Here is a 19,146-nt window from a genome sequence, read left to right on the forward strand (position 1 = left end):
TTAAAAATAGGCAAGCAAAGAATTGAAATTATTTTCTTCAGTATCATTCATTAAGAACTGTGCCTTTTAACCAAGATGAGAAAGATTCTTTTTTTCTTGTAGAATGTAAATTTTATTTTACAGATTTAAAGGTTTATGTCAAGATTATACAATCTTATATTACGTTTAAAATTTAGCCATAATAGGTTTGATTCTTGAAAAAAATATGAGGAAAAGTGCCATTCTGATCTCTAGTATAATCTACTATAATTTAATGCCATTAATGTGTGTTTGACCACATTTATTCCAGGTTAGACATGGGTGTTTTTGTTCACCAGGGAATTCATTTCCCTTGGATTTATGCTGATTTCCACTAGAAAGAGTGAAACTACAATGGACAATAGAACATTTAATTGTTATCTTTTTTATGGGCAGTCACATCACTATTTCTAGTTCAAGTTCACCATAAAAAAACCCCTAATGTTACATTTCACAATATATCTAGTATGACTCTGACAAATTCATCCGCTATGTTCATTTAATAATACATGCTTCATTAAGTTCATATTAAGGATCAAGACACCTACAGTTCATCTTTTGTAATGATTCATTTATTATGTGGGAAAATTTATTATATTGAAAGTAGCTTCTTTTCTAAAGGAAAAATATAAAGGATTTTAAAAAATTCTTACAAAATATATGGGCTCCTAGCATGCTTTACTATTCTTTTACATACTATTCATACCTCAGTTAAAGAAGTTTTCAAAGCAGTTTTGAAAAGTAATAACAAATAATTCATATTAATTAGCATAAGCTACATTTCACTAATTTTAGTAAGTGAATTAAACTTGGTTTTATTGATTTAAACTTTCAGTATTGTGTATTTCAAATATATGGTTTTGTTGGTCCGTATAGTTCCAGATTCTTCACTCTTAGATAAACAATACTTTTCCCTTTGAGGAATTGTTCTCCTACTTAATTAATCTGTGGATTTCCTTTTTTTCCTGTCTTTTTTCTTTCTTTGCCCATTTTATTTCCAAGACTTCTACTTTTCTTCAGTTCTCCTGTGAAATTTTTTTAAAGCTAAATAAAAGTACTATGTGATCAAAATATTTCTGCAATGGTTTAGCAAGATCAGATTTTTCCCCCTCCATTTTAATAGTATTGCCAAACCTGTCAGCACACCAGAAATCCTGTTTAGGGACATGAAAAAAAATGTAATCGCTAAGAATTGACACCAAATTGATGGGACATAATCAATAGCTATTTACATGGTAACTAAACAGACCCTTTAACAATGTTCAGAAGTGAAATCTGGCAGTCTTGTACTTCACACAAATTTCCAAGACATCTATTAGAAATCTATGCTGCTGTCTTTAGTTCACACTTAGATTTAAGGCAGATAGGAAGTAGTTTCTTTTTTAAAATAAATCATGAAAGTTTTACAAACCATGTAAAAATGAATGCAAACTACTAAAGAGCAGAAGCAAAAGAGAAAAAAATACGGAAAGAATCAAGAAAAAAATCAGGAAGAGGGAGCTTCGACTGTCCTTTGCAGCAAATATAAATATGATTACAAAATTATCTCTTACGCTGTAATTACAAAAGAACCTTGACTTTTTTTATTATCCAATTTCTTTTCTAGTCATCAAAGCCACAAATTATAAGTGCATTTTTTCTGTTTCATGGAAAGTCTACAAAGGGTTTCCAGGCAACCATAAACATAGGTACTTGTTTTTTCTCTGATCAAAGCAGTTAATTTAGCCATCTCTGCAAATTCCACTATCTTCACCAACCATTTCTCTGCTGTAGGTAATGATGAGTCTTTCCACTTTTGAGCATATAATAATCTTGCTGCAGTTGTCATATATAAAAAAATGTTTGGTGACATTTGTAGTTGCCGTTTATTCCAAGAGAAAAGTCTCTAGTTTCAGTTGCATTTTAACTTCTGAAATCTTCTGAATTAATTCACACATTTGTAGCCAAAATGATGTCCACCAAACATGATAGAATGTTGTTCACATTTCCAGCGATTCAGAATACCTTTATATATTATAAATAATATTACCAGTGACAGATATCAATGATACATTATTTTATAACATTAAGTTTTGTAAAAAAAAATCTGTTTAAGACTAAAACATAATGTAAATCTCAATCCTTTCAACCACATATTTTCCCACGTGCATTTCTTTATTATAACCAAAATCTTTAGCCTATTTATTGTACATTCTTTCAGTTGTTTTTCTTGTCTCCTATTTCAACAAAAGTTTATAAAATTTAGCAATGACCTTTGCATCATTAGTACATAATTCTGTTTCAAATTCAGAAGTAATTTGTTTCTGAGGAGGAGCTTGATGTTTTCATTCCATGCTGGTCTTTGAGCAATGCCTGAAAACTTATTTTATGCAACTGGAATTTTCCAAAGAAAACACTTGTCTTCTTTTAAATCTTCCTTTACTTGCCAAAAATTCATGACATTCTGGACCTTGGTTTGGCTTCTGCACCAAATGTAAGTAGGAGAGAAAAAGCAATAATTCAAATCCATACTGTAATCTTCAGCAACTGTAATTATGTAAGTTGGAGAAATCATCAATATTTCATTAGCGCTTAGTTCTCATTGAGACACATCTATTTGGCTATTAGTTATGTGCAGGTTTAAATGTTAGCAGATGTTGGGCAACATGTAATTCATTACTTTTATCATGAATGACTCTAAAAGAGGGGTGCTATCTTAACTGCTGGAGCTTAAGATGTCAGAAAGCAATTATATGTTTCCAGTGTAGTTATTAGATATTCAGGCCTGGTGTGTATGAGATACTACATTGACATAATGCTGAACATTATGTAATGTCATCACTAAATAGGGAAGCATGCCAGAGTAAAGCATCAAATGTGCATATTCATCTGCCCATTTTGTCTAGGCATAAGATTTTGACTTAAGTATTATATAACTATCTAAAATTATGTCACAGTACTTAAAAGTATATAATTTCACTAATTATTTTATAATTTCTAAAAACTAGCATTCAAACATTGCTCAGATACAGGCAAAATTCCAGTTCAAGAGTCAACACACATTTGTTCATTTTCTACCATTCATCCTTAGGGCAAGTATTTATTTGCTGGATCGTATTGGTGGCCAATTGTTGCATCTGGCTCTAAATGTTAATAAGTCTTATTGCTCTGGAAAACTTGCATATCAATAGAAATATTAAAGTTCATTTAAAAGGTTGACAACACAGTTATATCCAGTGCCTGCACAAGCTGTAAATGCTATTTATAGTATCCAAAAGATGAATATTTTTAATTTTTGTTTGTTTGTGAATGAACTAAAGCTGCCTGCTTTTATTTGCCTACAGGGTATATCGCCTTTAGAATTTACAAATAATAAAATGCATATGAAACCATTCAGTTTGAATCAGGAGAAACAAAAAACACAAGGAGACTCAATAGACAAAACAAAATCTTGACTTCAGATCCCTTACATTATGTCAAGGCTCTTTCCTTTAACTGGTTTATACTCGACACAGCTTATTAAGAATTCTTATTACACACTAGATTAAAGCCACTTTTTATTTTTGATAGTTGATTGTCCTCTATCCAAATAAGGATGAAGTTTCTTTTTATATTTTCTACAGATTAAACCTGGTGCTTCTTTCTCCTGCCTTATCCACAGGTTAATGAATACCTTGCTTTGTATTTTTCATACTTAGTGCTAAGTGGCATTAGTTATTGATATAGCAAGCATTCTGGCTGTGAGGAACACCAGCTTCCAATATATCTCCCACACCGTTCTTTTAAAGCAAACATTAACTATTTTAGATCTTGGGTGTCTCACATCTTTGTAACAGATGTAGCTTACATTAAATAATACATTTTACCAGAATTTGCAGATAGCAATAGCACTTAGACTTATATTCTGCTTCACAGTGCTTTACAGCCCTCTCTAAGCAGTTTACAGAGTCAGCATATTGGGTCCTCATTTTATATACCTTGGAAGGATGGAAGGCTGAGTCAATCTTGAGCCAGTGAGTATCGAACTGCTGAACTGCTAGCAGTTGACAGTCAGCAGAATTAGCCTGCACTACTGCATTCTAACTACTGCCCAGCACAGCTCAGATCATGGATTTGAGAGTATTAAATACTAACATTATTGATTTTAGTGTCTTACAGTGGGAACCCACAATTGCATTAATATAAGCTGTGCTGAGTGAATTGCTAAAAAAACCAAACCAATTTCTATATGAATTTTAAGTGATATGTTAATCTTGTCTTGGTGATGTTTAGATACTTTTTAAGGAATATTTCTGTTGTGTGATTTAGTTTAATATTATAATTACAGTAAAGTCAAAATTCCTTAACATCTTTATCACAAAAATGTACAACAGAATTAAACATGATAATGTTTCTCCCAATGCTTCATCCCCCCCAAGCCCCATGTTCAGCTTTGCTTCCTTTGATATTAGCAAGTACTGCTGGAGGGAATGAAAAATATTGAATTAGGCCTCATTTAGATCTAGGCCTTATACAGATAAAGCATTGCTTCACCATATTAAGCTTCAGCTTCATATTAGTGTTGGTATGTTCAGGCTATCTATGAGAATTATTGCAAAGAGAGTTTAATTTTAAAAAATCTCCATAACTTTTTCTTCTGTAGCTCTTGGAATACTTGCTTTTAAGGATGCACCCTTTCAGGTTCATTCTAGGCCAGACATGTCAAAGTCGCGACATCACGTGACATTGCACAATGTATCAGGAGAGTTTTGCCATTGCCGGCAATGGGGTGGGTGCGGCTTCTGGATGACGCGTCCGGCCCGCGGATCGGCAGTTTGATATCTCTGTTCTAAAACACAAAGTTGATACAGACAGATAGCACTAATATATATGTTTGTATACATGCATATGGTAACTTTGGTGCCACTCAAATATATTGAACTGACCTCCTTAATTTTCACTCCACATCAGAAAAATACAGATAGCAATGTTCTTGATCATTTTAGATGTTGATATCCTTTACCGTTTAGGTCCTTATCATTTTATTCAAATAGATAAAGATTTGCATCATTATACTGGGACATGTATATTTGCTTTCATTCATAATTCAAAGACTGCCTGGGAAGTAACTCTTTTGTTATGTGTCCAAACAGTTCAGAAGCAAGTGAATGCAAATTATCAATGCATTAGGAAAGTCAAAAATAGCGATCACTGCTTGCTGCATGTTTGCAGCAATAGTGCAAAAATGTTTTAATATCAAAATAACTGGAAAATTGTGAGATGCTTTTATGTAAACCTGTGATAAAATTGTTCATGATTTTATATTTGGAAAATGACCTTGGGATGAGAATGGAAATTGGGAATACTGAATACTTTTTTAAAAAAAATATTTTTTAAAAGCCTTTTCAGAATGCAGAAAAGATGGAGGCCTTCTAAGCATTGTTTTGATGTACTTGAAAAATATAACTTAATAGCCTTACATTGCTGGTGCATTTATGGTAGCAACTTTCTTAATGCTATGCTTTTTTCCCCTTTACTTCTCTATGTCTGTAAAATTAAAGACTGTGAAAAAGATTTTCATCAGCTCTCCAGGATGAAATCCTTCTAACTGGAAATGTTGGGAACTGGAGTTTTAAATTCAGACGAGTGCTATAATTGAAACCTTCCGGGGGAACCTTTACCTTTACCTTTACTTTACAGTTTTTTTAAAATATGGAATCTAGGTCTCCTTAACATTATAAGTATTATTGATAGATTTTGCTCTTTTTCTGTCATTTGCACCAGTCATTTCCTTTAGCTCAAAGTGTGCCTGATGCAAAGGTGAGGAATGTGCCAAACCCTACTAAAACTAAATAAAAACAGTTTTGAATGGTTTTCTATCAGAGGTAACATGGGATTTCTGTATTAATGTATTGGGAAGTGACACTGTTAAATGAAACATAGCAGATAAGTAAATTGCAGGATCCAATCTGGGTTGGTCACTGGGACCAGAAGTTTAGTCTTTCAAGCTTTTGGACTCATGCTGGAGCTCATCCTCAGGGAACGTCTCTCTAGCAGTGTGTGGATTGTTGAGCATACTTATTGTTAAGTAAATCTGGCTTCCCCATTGACTTTGCTTACCAGAAGATTGCAAAAGATGATTACATGACCCTAGGACACTGCAACCTTCATAAATATGAGTCAAGTGCCAAGCGTCTGAATTTTGATCACATGGCCAAGAGGATACTACAACCATTGTAAGTGTGAAAAATGGTGATAGGTCATTTTTCCAAGTGCCATTGTAATTTCAGATGGTCGTTAAATGAACTGTTGTTTGTTGAGGGCTACCTGTAACAGAGGTAGTTCTTCTAGTCCAACCTCCTGCTTAAGCAGTAGACTGTATACCCATTTCAGACAAATTGTTGTCCAGTCTCTTCTTAAACATCTTCAATGATGGAGCACCCACAACTTCTGAAGGCAAGCCATTCCACTGATTAATTGTTCTAACTCAGGAAATTTCCCCTTATTTCTAGGTTGGTTCTCTCCATGATTAATTTCCATCCATTAGTTCTGACTTCAGATACTTTGGAGAATAGGTTAACCCCCTCTTTGTGGCAGCCCCTTAAATATTGGGATTGCTATCATGTTACCCCCAGTCCTTTTTTTCATTAAACTGGACATAACCAATTCCTGCATCCATTCTTCATATGTTTTAGCCTCTGGTCCCCTAATTATCTTTGTTGCTTTTCTCTGCACTCCTAGAGTCTCAACAAATATTATCATATTGGTAATTGTGTATAAAACAGAGAATAGCAGTGGGATCTTTGGTGCACTCTGAGTTTGGTTGTTTTCTTGCAGATGTTTCCTTATCCAACTAGGTAACATCATTGGTGCTATAAAAATAAAGAGTATAAAGAATTGCATTCAGCAGAATTAACTGATCCATTGTTATCATTCCTCTATTGCAGTTCTGCTTAATTTAAAAAAAATCTTAGAACTTTAAAATTGTTGTCATCTCTGCAGAATTTTTTCCAGAATGTTTTGTAAGATTCATTAAGAATCAGTTCGTGTATTTTTCACTTCTACAGAAAACTCTTCTTATGGTCTAATTGCATAAACTATGTTAGATAGTGCTCTGAGATGACAGATCTCTTTCTATGACTCAGAAAATTAAACCTATCCGGGACAGCATAATCTATGATATTTTCCTTTGGCAGCACATTGCCAGTTGAATATTGTTTAGAGTTTTATTGTCCTTATTATGTTTTTCTTTCTCCTATGTTTGCTTTTGTATGCCACAAAGACCTTCTGGAGAGAGTGGCTTATAAAATTGGGTGGCCAGCCAGTTAGCTAGCTAGATAGACAGGCTGGCCACCTGGCAGGAAATATAGACAAATTTGCATCAAGTTATCAGCAAACCTCAGCTGAAATTAATCAGGAATCATCATTTGTAGGAAAAATGCATTTTTCTTGCTTACCATAACATGAATGCATATTTTAGCAATCAGAAAGAGATATAGACTGCATTTTTAGAACATATATAAAATTTAAAGCAATTATTTTTTCCTATCAGTTTAGTAAATTAGCATGTGATGTGATTAGATCCTAAACTATCTTCAATTGATTTAATTGGAGTGGACATTGGAAGGTATTTTTGTCATTATTTGATATGTGTTAAGAGAACAACCAGTATTTCAAAATGTTACTCATTGCCTTTTTGTTTTGTCTTTGCTCTTTTAGTATTTATTCATCATATGTATATAGCTACTCATCTGACAAATATGACTCTCAGTCACACAATAAAAAATATAAAAGCAATCAATAAAAATTAATGTTACAATTTTTAGAAGTCAAGGAGAGAGTCACAGATATTAACAACAGCGAGACCACCTCAACCACTCACCATTCCCTGGGGCCACTGAACCTAATGGGACAGCTAAGTCTCGGGGAACTTGTGAAAAGTTAACAGGGATGAAGACAGCCTGACCTCAGAGGAATGATGTTCCATAAGGTAGGCACCATGCAAGAGAAGGCCCATGTCCGGCATCCTGCCAGATATAGCTCTTTAGTAGACAGGACCTACAATGTACCTCTTCTGCTGGGAATTGGGAATGATGTAATTGAGAAGAGGCAGTTCCTCAAATAACCAAGCCCCAGGCCATTAAGAGCTTTAAAGGTGGAAACCAGCACTTTAAATTGGACCTGGAAAAAAACCCTGGTGACTAGATGCAGCTCACAGAACAGAGATGTAACATATTCCATTCCATGAGCACACATAAGTTCCCAGGTCAGTGCATTCTGTACCAGCTGAAATTTCTGGATACTCTTTAAGGGGACCCCACATAAAACACATTGCAATAATCCATTTGGGAGGTTACCAGGACATGAATGACTGAGCAGAACCTCCTCAGAAGCAGCTGGTGCACAACATGAAGCTTTGTGAACTCCCTATTAGCCATGACTGCCACCTGCTCTTAGAGTAGGAATTGAGTCTAAAAGAACCCCCAAGTTATTAATTTTAGTTATTAGATCTCTTAATTTAACCTTAATTCCATCTCATTAGGAGAATGGAAAAAAGTCACATAATACATTAAAGCATTTCTAATATATGTTTTTCACTAAGTTTTAAAAAATTAGATTATGAAATTTACTTTAAGAAAGGCTTAAAATAATGCATTTTTATATTCTGAAACCCTTCCCCCGTGTAATGATAAAATCTTACAATATAAGATCATTACAGATCATTTGCTTAGATCCTGTATGACCTGAAAATGATTTTTCTACTTTCTGGGAAAATCTTGTTTTCAAAAGAGAAGGGCAAATGAATATTGTCATTGCTGATGGGCTGTGTTTTCCTCTTTTGTAGAGGTTGGCTTGACTAAGCTACACATGAGTGGTGGAGTTGGTAATTGTACATTTATACTTGCAGAATATTCTGAAAGCTACAAAGAGAGCAGATCATAAAATGAATTCCTGCAGACTGCTTTATTGAAAACAATTAAAATATGCCAAGAATTGTATTGATTATGGCAAGATACAAATATAAATGAATAAATTAAAAAATATCCCAGATTTTACTATATTACTAATGTAGCATAATTTTATAACGTGTAAATAATCTTGCTGATCTTGAATCATTTGCAAATAAATCTACCAAAAACACTTTTAAATTTTGTAAATTATAAATTATATAATTTATAAATATATAAATTATATATTTATATTTATAAATTGTAATTTATGCAGAAATCAAGTTATAGGCAATCTTTTTCGTCATAGGGTATGCAGTTTAAAAAAATCAGTCTGGCAGCTGAAGAGAGGTTATGTCTGTTCTTCTAAGGAAAATGTTGCATTCTTGGGGTTAGTTTAAGGTTGTATGTGTGTATACACACATATGAATGTAACACATGAATAAAGAAATAACCAATACAGAGTGGTGGCTAGATCACTGGACTAGGAATATCGAGCCTCAGGTGCTAGTCCTTCTGTAATTACAGAAGCTGGTTTGATGCGTGATTTGGGGCCTGTTCTCTCTTAGTCTAGACTGGAAAGTTTAAAAAAAAACCTGGATACAGCACTGATCCACCTTGGAAAGCTACAATCTATAATCATCAGGAGGTTTCCATCCTATAGTGGGCTGGTTTGAACTGATGATTATTCACATATGTGTTCGTGTGTATGGCAATTGCAAGCTACTCTGTGGGTTTCAGATTATAAATTGCCCAATCTGCCGAAAGCAACACATTAGGTAGTCAAGAATGCTAAAACATTTATTCATTATTTATTAATCAAGTTTGTATAGCTGTTCATCTCACTAAAAGGAAATATCTTAAGTTTTAATTGGAATTGAAGCAAGCATGTTCCCTCAGACACAGAAGGAAGTTTATGTGGCAGTTTGGTTGCTTATAACAATAATTTGAAATTCTTACGTATTGAGCACAAAGAAAGAAAAAGCCATGCCCGTGCAAGCTTCAGCCTTTGACTGTAGATAACTCTCTTCTTAAAAAAATGGTCTAACACATAATGATTAAAGAACCACTTGGTATATGTAATGAACCATTTAATTTTCACCATTGTATTGTGTTGGAACCCTCTGTATGGTTTTGCTCATCTTGCCCAACTGTTCCAATATGTTGCTAGGGTCAATGGCTATTCTGAGTGTATGGTGTATGTATGTATAACATACAATCAATATATATATTATAATTAATCATAATGATAAACCAATGCTTGGATCACATTTTTTATTGTTGGCAGAAATGTTTGATGATCGATGATAAAATATTCGTTGTTGAGAAAAAAATGTATATATAGTACATGAAAACTTAACTTTTCTTTTTGACACCTACTCCGTGGGCAAAATTATTAGGCAAGTTGTATTTTGGAGGATTAATTTTCTTACTGAACAACTACAGTGCTCTTGGTCAATCCAAAATGTTAATAAATCTCAAACCTGAATATTTAAGAAAATAAAAATGAGGTTTTACCTTTACCTAGGAGAATGAGTATGTGTGCACAATTATTAGGCAACTATTAGTGTGCAGAATTATGCAACTAAATGAAAAATGAAAATTTGCCCATCTTTTATTTGCATCTGTTAAAGTGAGAAGAATAAACAACTCAAAATGTACAAATAAACATTTCTGACATTTCAAAAAAAAAAAAACAGTGACCAATACAGCCACCCTTCTTTTCAATAACAGTCATAATAAGCCTTCCATTCATGGAGTCTGTCACTTTCTTGATCTGTTGACGATCAGTCTTTTGTGCAGCAGCAACCACAACCTCCCAGACATTATTCAGAGATGTGTACTGTTTTCCTTCAACATAAACCTCCCATTTAAGAAGGGCCCACAAGTTCTCAATAGGGTTTAAGTCAGGTGAGGAAGGGGGCTATGTCATTATTCTCTCATCTTTTTAATCCTTTACTGGCTAACCATGCAGTGGAATACTTTGATGCATGTGATGGAGCATGTCCTGCAGACTTGTTCCTGTACCACTGCTTGAAGAAAGTGTCTTCTAAAAACTGGCAGTAGGTTTGAGAGTTGATTTTGAGTCTGCCTTCAACCTGAAAAGGTCCAACTAGTTTATTTTTAATAATACCTGCCCTTGTACCCCATCTCCACCTTTCTGGCATCTGAGTCGAAGTGGAGCTCTGTATCCGTTATTGATCCAACCACGGGCCCATCCATCTGGTCCATTAAGAGTCATTCTCATCAGTCCATAAAACCTGTGAAAAAATCTGTCTTCAGATATTTCTTGGCCCAATCTTGCCACTTCAACTTATGTGTCTTCTTCAGTGGTGGTCGGGATTTAGCCTTCCTTACCCTGGCCATGTCTCTGAGACTGAACACCTTGTACTTCTGGGCACTCCAGGTAGGTTGCAATTCTGGAATATGATAGCACTGGAGGATAATGGGTTCCTGGTAGCTTCACTTTGGATTCTTCTCAAATTTTTGGCAGTTAATGTGCATCTTTATTTCTCAACACATTTTTTGTCACCCTGTTGACTATTTGCAACAAAACCTTTGATGGTTCTGTGATCATGTCCCAATATCTTAGCAATTTCAAGCATTCCTCTGAAAGACCTTTTACAATGTTTGACTTTTCAGAATCAGTTAAATCTCTTTTTTGGCCCATTTTGCCTGAGGAAAAGAAGCTGCCTAATAATTGTGCACACCTTGATATAGAGTGTTGATCTCCTTAGGGCACACCCACCCTCATTACACAAATAAACTAAGCATTCAGGTTTATACAGCTTGGAGGTGGAAAATATGGATGAAAATGATGATATGGTCAAAATGCTCATTTGCCTAATAATTGTGCACACAGTGTAGTTTTATGTAGGATTTTCCTTCCCCTTTTGTTTGAAGGAGAGGCTGAATTAGGAATCTACATGCATATTCTAGATTTGCAGATCATTAAACTGGTCCTTAGCTTGAAGATATTGTGTTCTACCATATATGATTGTTAATGAAAAGTTTTCAAGTAATAAATCAGTTATGCCCAGAATAATCTCTAAATGAATTTATAATTAATATCAGCTAACCAACTCTGGTAGCCATATATATCAAAGTCTTCCACTATAAAGGTCAATATGTTGCAAGTAAAATGAATTTTCTAGTGGATTTATATACAAATAGATTTTCATACATGGATGTTTAATCCCCTGTTTTGGTGAAATGTATATAGTTGTGGTTAGATTCTATACTATTTGTAAGATAAATCTTGTAAGATAAATCTTACAAATAGTATAGAATCTAACCACAAGTACATACATTTCACCAAAACAGGGGATTAAACATCCATGTATGAAAATCTATTTGTATATAAATCCACTAGAAAATTCATTTTACTTGCAACATATTGACCTTTATAATGGAAGACTTTGATATATATGGCTACCAGAGTTGGTTAGCTGATATTAATTATAAATTCATTTAGAGATTATTCTGGGCATAACTGATTTGTTGCTGAGATAACTGTATAGTTATGCCGTTGTAGTCTCCAGGAGAGACTACAGGAGAGTTTGAATGTTTAAATGTATCTACTCAGTTGCCAAAAAAGGAATAACTTGTCCAGTTTTTTTAGTCAAGCATAAACTGATGCCACAATAAAAAAATGTTTTCAGGAAATGTTTAGATTTTTTTCTCTTGGATTTTTTTTTATTTAGAGAATCAAGTATACAGGTAGTTCTCAACTTATAACCATTTGTTTAGTGGCTGTTCAAAGTTACAAAGGCTCTGAAAAAAGTGACCTGGACTGTTTTTCACACTTACAACCACATCCCCATGGTCACATGATCAAAATTTGGGCAGTTGGCATGTATTTATGATGATTGCAGATTCCTGGGGTCATGTGATCGTCTTTTGCGACTTTTTGACAAGCAAAGTCAATGGGGAAGCCAGATTCCATTAACAACCGTGTTACTAAAGAACTGCAGTGCTTCACTTGGCAAGAAAGATCATAAAACGGGGCAAAATTCACTTAACAACTGTCTTTGCTTAGCAATAGAAACTTTGGGCTCTATTGTGGTTGTAAGTCAAGGACTACCTGTAACACATTTTACTATTTACTGATGATAAGCATTTTACCTCTTGTATTTCTACAGTCCATTATTATATAGAGGAATATATTGACATATTTATAGAAATACTGTAGCTTTGTACATATTGAAACCAAGATGCCCCTGCTTTTTTTTCTTTTTTGTGTTGATTAACACATATTTTATATGTGCAGCTTTGCCATGATTTCTATAATCAGGGCTTTAAGGGGACTTCATTGCACCTGTATCTTATAATTTCAATAATTAGAATGAATGTATTAAAATCTAATTCTTTTATGTTGATGTTTATAGAACAAGCCTGAAACATTATGTGTTATAAATTCATCTGTCATAAGAATTAGTTTGCTTGTCTATCGTACTAGCCTTTCATTAATAATTTGTAGGAAAATATTCCTATAGTAAATTGTTAGATCACTTTATTAACACTACCATTCTCAGCATATCTGAAGGAAAGCCTTATATGGATTTCATTAGCATGTCAGAAATTGAGCTGCGTTGTAGTTAATTTTAGCAAAATTAGTTTTCAGTGCAGATTGTTTGCAAGATTTTTGTAGAAATGTAAAAGAAATTTAACCGTGCTTCATGTTTGTCAAATTATTGGCATAGATTGTTCATATAAAAATAAATATAAATGTTTCTACTAATGATAATTAATTTACTAAACCAACTTTTTAAATGGTTGTTCTAGAATGAGAACTGTTTTTGATAAGCTCAAGGATTTAACTTAATAAATCATTTCATAATCTTATTCTAGTATACTGATACTTTTTCCATCTTAAAATATGCATTTTATTTAAATGTAGCATATTCAATTTAGAATATAGCAAAACATTTGCTATATTTACATTTTACTTACTCATTTGCTTCTTAATAAAAACAGTTTTACCATTGAAGTGCTTTTCTTGTCTCCACATTTCTATTTACAAAGAAAATATTATATTGCTACTTAACTGGATATAACATACACCTTCAATGTCCAGTAGAGTAATAATAGTAGCCTAATTATTGTCAGTAGATTCACTGTTCATTTGTTTCAAGTGTGTGTCCTAACAGTTAACAGTTTCTTTAAAATGATTTAAGACTAGACATATTTTATTTGTATTATTTTTGGATATAATAAATGTACCATTATAAGTCAAGAACAGCTTTTTAAATTGGTTAATACAGTAAATAACTATTACACAATTGTAATAGTAGTTGGGGACAAGAATATACTTTTATCATGAGATCTTTAGAATTTCCAGAAATAATCCCAATCCTAATAAATATATATGAAGTGCCAAAGAATCCAAACATAGTGACTTCTGACCCACTGGCATTTTTTTTCTCAAAAAGCTTTGAATATTGTGTGTGTTCAGTGATAATTATAAAATATCTTTTAGTACATATTTGTCTCCTTAACATTACAGTTTTTTATGTACTGGGTGGGGGACTACATGGTTGGTCATAGGTTGCAATACAAATAATAATAATGATTTTAGAAAAAACATTCTCCTTTTTTAATGCTATGGGGAAGCATGGCATCAAAAGGAAGTCATTCTAATCTCCATCGAAGTACTGAGGAGAAATGAGCAACACTAGAAAGAACTAATTTTTAAGAACAATATTGTCTTCAAATTAATTGGGTTTCACTTAAGTACTTTTTATATGACTAAAAATTAAAAGGAATATCAATATATTTGTAAACAAAAGCATATTAAACATTGTGCATGTTGATACATAAAATATTCTGGGTAATATGAATCATAATTTTTTAGAATTAAACTGAACAAACTATAATTAAAAACATCAGCTATAATTTCTGAAGTTAAGTGGATTTAATCCTTCTGCAATTTCTGATTCTTTTCCCTCACCTCCCAATTCATAATAGTTGAAGAAAATGTATTCAGATGTTTAATAGCAGTGACTTACTGCAAAATTAACTATATGGTTTTGGTTCTCACTGTAAATTTGTGATAAAGATACAGCAGTGTTTTGGGATGGGTATTAGCACAAATCTTAATTGAGGACATCTTAAGTCAGACATGTCAAACTGCCGGCCCATGGGCCGGATGCGTCATGCCGAAACCGCACCCACCCCATTGCCGGCAATGGGGGAAAAGTTGCGATACGTCGCATGATGTCACGTGACATCGCAAGTTTGACACACCTGTCTTAAGTAATTCAGTTTCCTCTTGTTAAGGACACATTATACATGGATATGTAAACTGAACCCATTTTGAACAGAATCAGAAATCATTCTGCAGTGCTAATCTGATCTCTTTCTTTTCTAGTCCTTTTGGTCTGTACTTTTGAAATACAATGTGGAATTAATAACTCAGGTTTATATTGAATACGTTGAACACAGACTTATTGAATCAGTCTGAGAATCTAATTCAATTATATTCATAGATTATATTTTCCTGATTGACTATTATAATGATCTGCAAAACTTAACAGACTCCTTGGTATATAGTGCATGCTTAATAATGGCTAAATTTCCTAAAAAGCTTGGTCAAAAAAAATGGGTGATGTTTTGTTTTGTGAAGGACACAATAAAGAACATTCTTTAAGTTCTATAGATAAAATATTTTGGTTGTCACTGGCTAGCTACATGACTCTTGAATATTTGAGGTTTGTCTCCGAGAATACCTATGGAATTTTCCCCCCAAAAGGCATACTGCCTTAAGACTTAAACATTCTGTTAGTTTCATTATTGTGGAAAGGTATTTTTCCTATAACTATGGTAAATCCATTTTAAATACAATTCTACTTAAATGATTGTTGCCCCATCTGATGAGGTATTTTCTAAATTGTATATTTGGGAGAAGTTCAGAGAATGTTGTATTGATAGGATTAAAAACCAAATTGTTGGAAGTTTCATGTTTCATTAAAATTGCCACTAAATTTGTCTTCCTTAAAAAGTAGACTTGCTGCAGCTTTGCAGTTCAATATGATAATACATTAGGACTTCCACTTTAGAGCTTGTTAATTCTTTCTTTAAAATGTTAGAATGTCCTTCTCTCTTCATTCTTTGAGACAAAACAGGCTGTTCCCACTTTCAGTATCTAGTACTTTTTCTTTTTTTTTCTTTTTTTTAAAAAAAGTAGATTTGGAAGAATTTTATAGGTGTAATTCTGGTGAGGATTCTGTAATCTTGTTTGTATCTTCTTTGTGTAGGGAACTGTTAAATACTCCTACCATTCAGCAAAGCAGGCAAAATTATCAATAAGTAAGGCTGCTTTCATAAAAAAGATGTGATTATTTTCTTGCTACTAATGGAAGAATCATTCTTTTGTTTAAGCGTTGAGTTTCTGCCCAGATTTAGTAGGGAAGGATTTAGGTTTTTTTCTCCATTAGATGTTTAAATAATTACATATTCTACAGCAGCTCAACACCGAAGCTTCATCTTTATCATCGTCCCATTCTCTTGATAGAAAAACAGTTGTAAATGCTTAGAGAGCCACCAACTTTCACTAAAAACAGCATCTGTTTCTAACTTCAGCTTTTTATTTTCTATCTTTCATTTTCTTTTTTCTTTTTTGTTGATAAATCTCCCAGACAACAACAGTTCTGTAGAGAGTTTAAATATGAAGGAATGGCAGGACGGGCTAAGGGCACTTCTACCGAACATTAACATCAACTTTGGTGGACTGCCCAATGCTACTTCCCCCTCCAACGCCAACCACAGTGTACCAACGTCCAACACTGCCACAACCGACAGCCTGAATTGGGACAGCCCTGGGAGCTGGATGGACCCCGCAATCATCACAGGTAACAATTTCTCGCTCATTCAGCTCCATTGACAATTATCAAGTGCATATTTGGCACAAATTAATCAATACATCTTTTTTGGAAAAAAAATGCGGTGGTCTCTTCCAGCTTCCATCTACCAACTTTCAAGAGGCCCAGAAATCTTAGAACAAATGAACGTTAATACCCCAAAATCTTTTCTTTTGCATGCCTAGCATCTTTCTTAGCATATTTGAGGTTTCTGTCGGTTCCCACATCAACTGATGGCATGCGTTTCTGTGCAGTACAATTCCTATGCTACTGAATTTTAACTGGATTATTTTTTTCATTAAAAAGGGACATACTCCACTGTTTATAAAGCTCTCTTTATAAGGCTGTTTTCCTTGTAATGGTTAATTAAGATTTGGAAAGGTAGAAAGGGAAGTAATCGTATATTATTATGGAAGAATGTCTGGGCAAGTGTGAAAAATCATCTTAAGGGACAAATGCTCCCCAGGAAAACTCAGCTTCAGTTGTGTTTGAAAAACTGTATTCATAATCATTTCATTTCTGCAAGCTAATAATTGTTTTTTTCTAATCTTTCTACTGGTTAAATTACACTGTCCTACTTCATATGTGTAGTTCATGCTTGCTTTGAATAACCTATGTCTCCTCCTGTGTTTCTCTTCTTCCTAGGTATCCCAGCCTCCACTGGAAACAGTTTAGACTCTCTTCAAGACGACAATCCACCACATTGGCTAAAGTCTCTTCAGGCTCTCACAGAGGTGGATGGCCCCAGTGCTGCCCCAACACAGACCCCCCACAATAACCCCTTCAGCACACAAATTCCATTGCACAGAGCCAGTTGGAACCCCTATTCCCCTCCTTCAAACCCTGCCAGTTTCCACTCTCCTCCCCCAGGCTTTCAGACAGCTTTCAGACCCCCCAGTAAACCCCCCACAGATTTACTACAGAGCTCAGCGTTGGATCGTCATTAGGAAAAGTACAAAAACATTAGAAATGCAGGAATTGCTCCTCCCAGACTTCCTGTACCCACCTATGGCCCCTCTTTCATAATTTTCTTTCTGAAGAATCTGGTTCCTGATCAAAAATCTTTCCCAACCAGCTTCCAAATGCAATGCAATCACAGGGTCATAACTATTTTTTTTCTTAAGTTTTGCTGAGTCGGTGTTTGAAATACACTGTTTAAAAACTATTTCTTTAAACACACTAAGAGAGAAAAATCAAAGCGCATAATATTTTCATGAATCTTTTGCACATAATTATTTTAGCCTAGGAGAAAAATGTCATGTTGACAATAGAAGAAAATAATACAAAATTCAGAATCCAGTGCAGAGATACATTGGGGAAAAAGCAGTGGCCTAACTTTCATGTTGCATTCTGTGAGTTGATTTATACAGGGAAATACTTTTTTTCTTTTTTTTCTCTTAAAGGGGTGGGAAAGTTTTGGCATAAAGTAGGTGAAAGACAATTTGCCTGTAGAAATAACTGACATGTTGGTAAGAAATGATTTAACGGAATTTTTAAAAGTTTTGGCTTTAGATTTCAAATAAATATAATGTTTTAAAAATATCACAGATTTAATACCTAGCATATACATAATATAAGCAGCTGAAACACGAGTGATATTCACTTCAATCTTTCTGTCTTCTTGTCAGTCTCTTTTTTTTAATCACCTGATTAAAACACTCTGAGATAGCACTGCATTGGGCCACAAGATCATCATCAGGAGCGCAACCTTTGACGACCTCTGCCTGCAGCTTTTACCTAACCTTGTAGTTTCTGGACGTTTGTGCAGTATTGAAAGACAGGGAAGAAAAGAAACATAAAATTAAACATGGTTATAACCTGACGCTAAAACTAAAAACAAGGAAATGTACCTCTTTCTTCAGAATTAAAACTAAAATCTTAAATAAAACAGAAAACTTGATGACAACTTTTTGTGAATTCTCTTTTTTCCCCCTGTTTTATGTATATATCAATTTCTGTGATAAAGTTTCCAAAAGATTCTTGAGGCTGCATACTCCCCATGGAGCATTTGATGTCCTTACCTTAACACCACTTATAGTTTATGTCATGTCTCATTTGTATTTTCTCAAATAAATGTTATGCCTCCCTCCTTGACAATTCTTTCTCCTCTGCTTTTAATTAAGAATTTTTAATTTAAGCAGAGCAGACTGTCTTACTAGATTATAACTGGTATTTTGTAAACTATTCCTAATAGTCATACCTTGGAAGTTATAGCTTCATTTTAAACATCATGATTTAACAATATATTTCAAGATCATATTCACTACCTCAGTGTTTCTTAATTTTGGCCACTTTAAGAGGGGTGGACTTCAACTCCCAGAATTCCCCTTCTGAGTGGAGGATTCTGGGAGTTGAAATCCACC

The 19,146-nt window shown here is 33.9% G+C and overlaps 1 protein-coding gene across 8 annotated transcripts in view; it reads left to right on the forward strand.

Moving 5' to 3' along the window:
• The window catches only part of CNOT4 (CCR4-NOT transcription complex subunit 4), a 77,712-nt gene extending 58,921 nt beyond the window's left edge, over positions 1-18,791 (forward strand). For 5 of the 8 annotated variants that reach the window (XM_081331130.1, XM_081331129.1, XM_081331132.1 and 2 more), the window contains 2 exons: positions 16,562-16,774; positions 17,429-18,791. In XM_081331130.1, the coding sequence (XP_081187256.1) occupies positions 16,562-16,774; positions 17,429-17,730 (515 nt within the window). In that variant the 3' untranslated portion in view covers positions 17,731-18,791. The remainder of the gene's footprint in view (positions 1-16,561; positions 16,775-17,428) is intronic. The other 3 variants (XM_081331134.1, XM_081331135.1, XM_081331136.1) reach the window with 1 other exon arrangement.
• Positions 18,792-19,146: the final 355 nt, after the last annotated feature.

Source organism: Vipera berus (genome assembly GCF_964194415.1).
Source record: "Vipera berus genome assembly, chromosome: 6".
NCBI lineage: Eukaryota > Metazoa > Chordata > Lepidosauria > Squamata > Viperidae > Vipera > Vipera berus.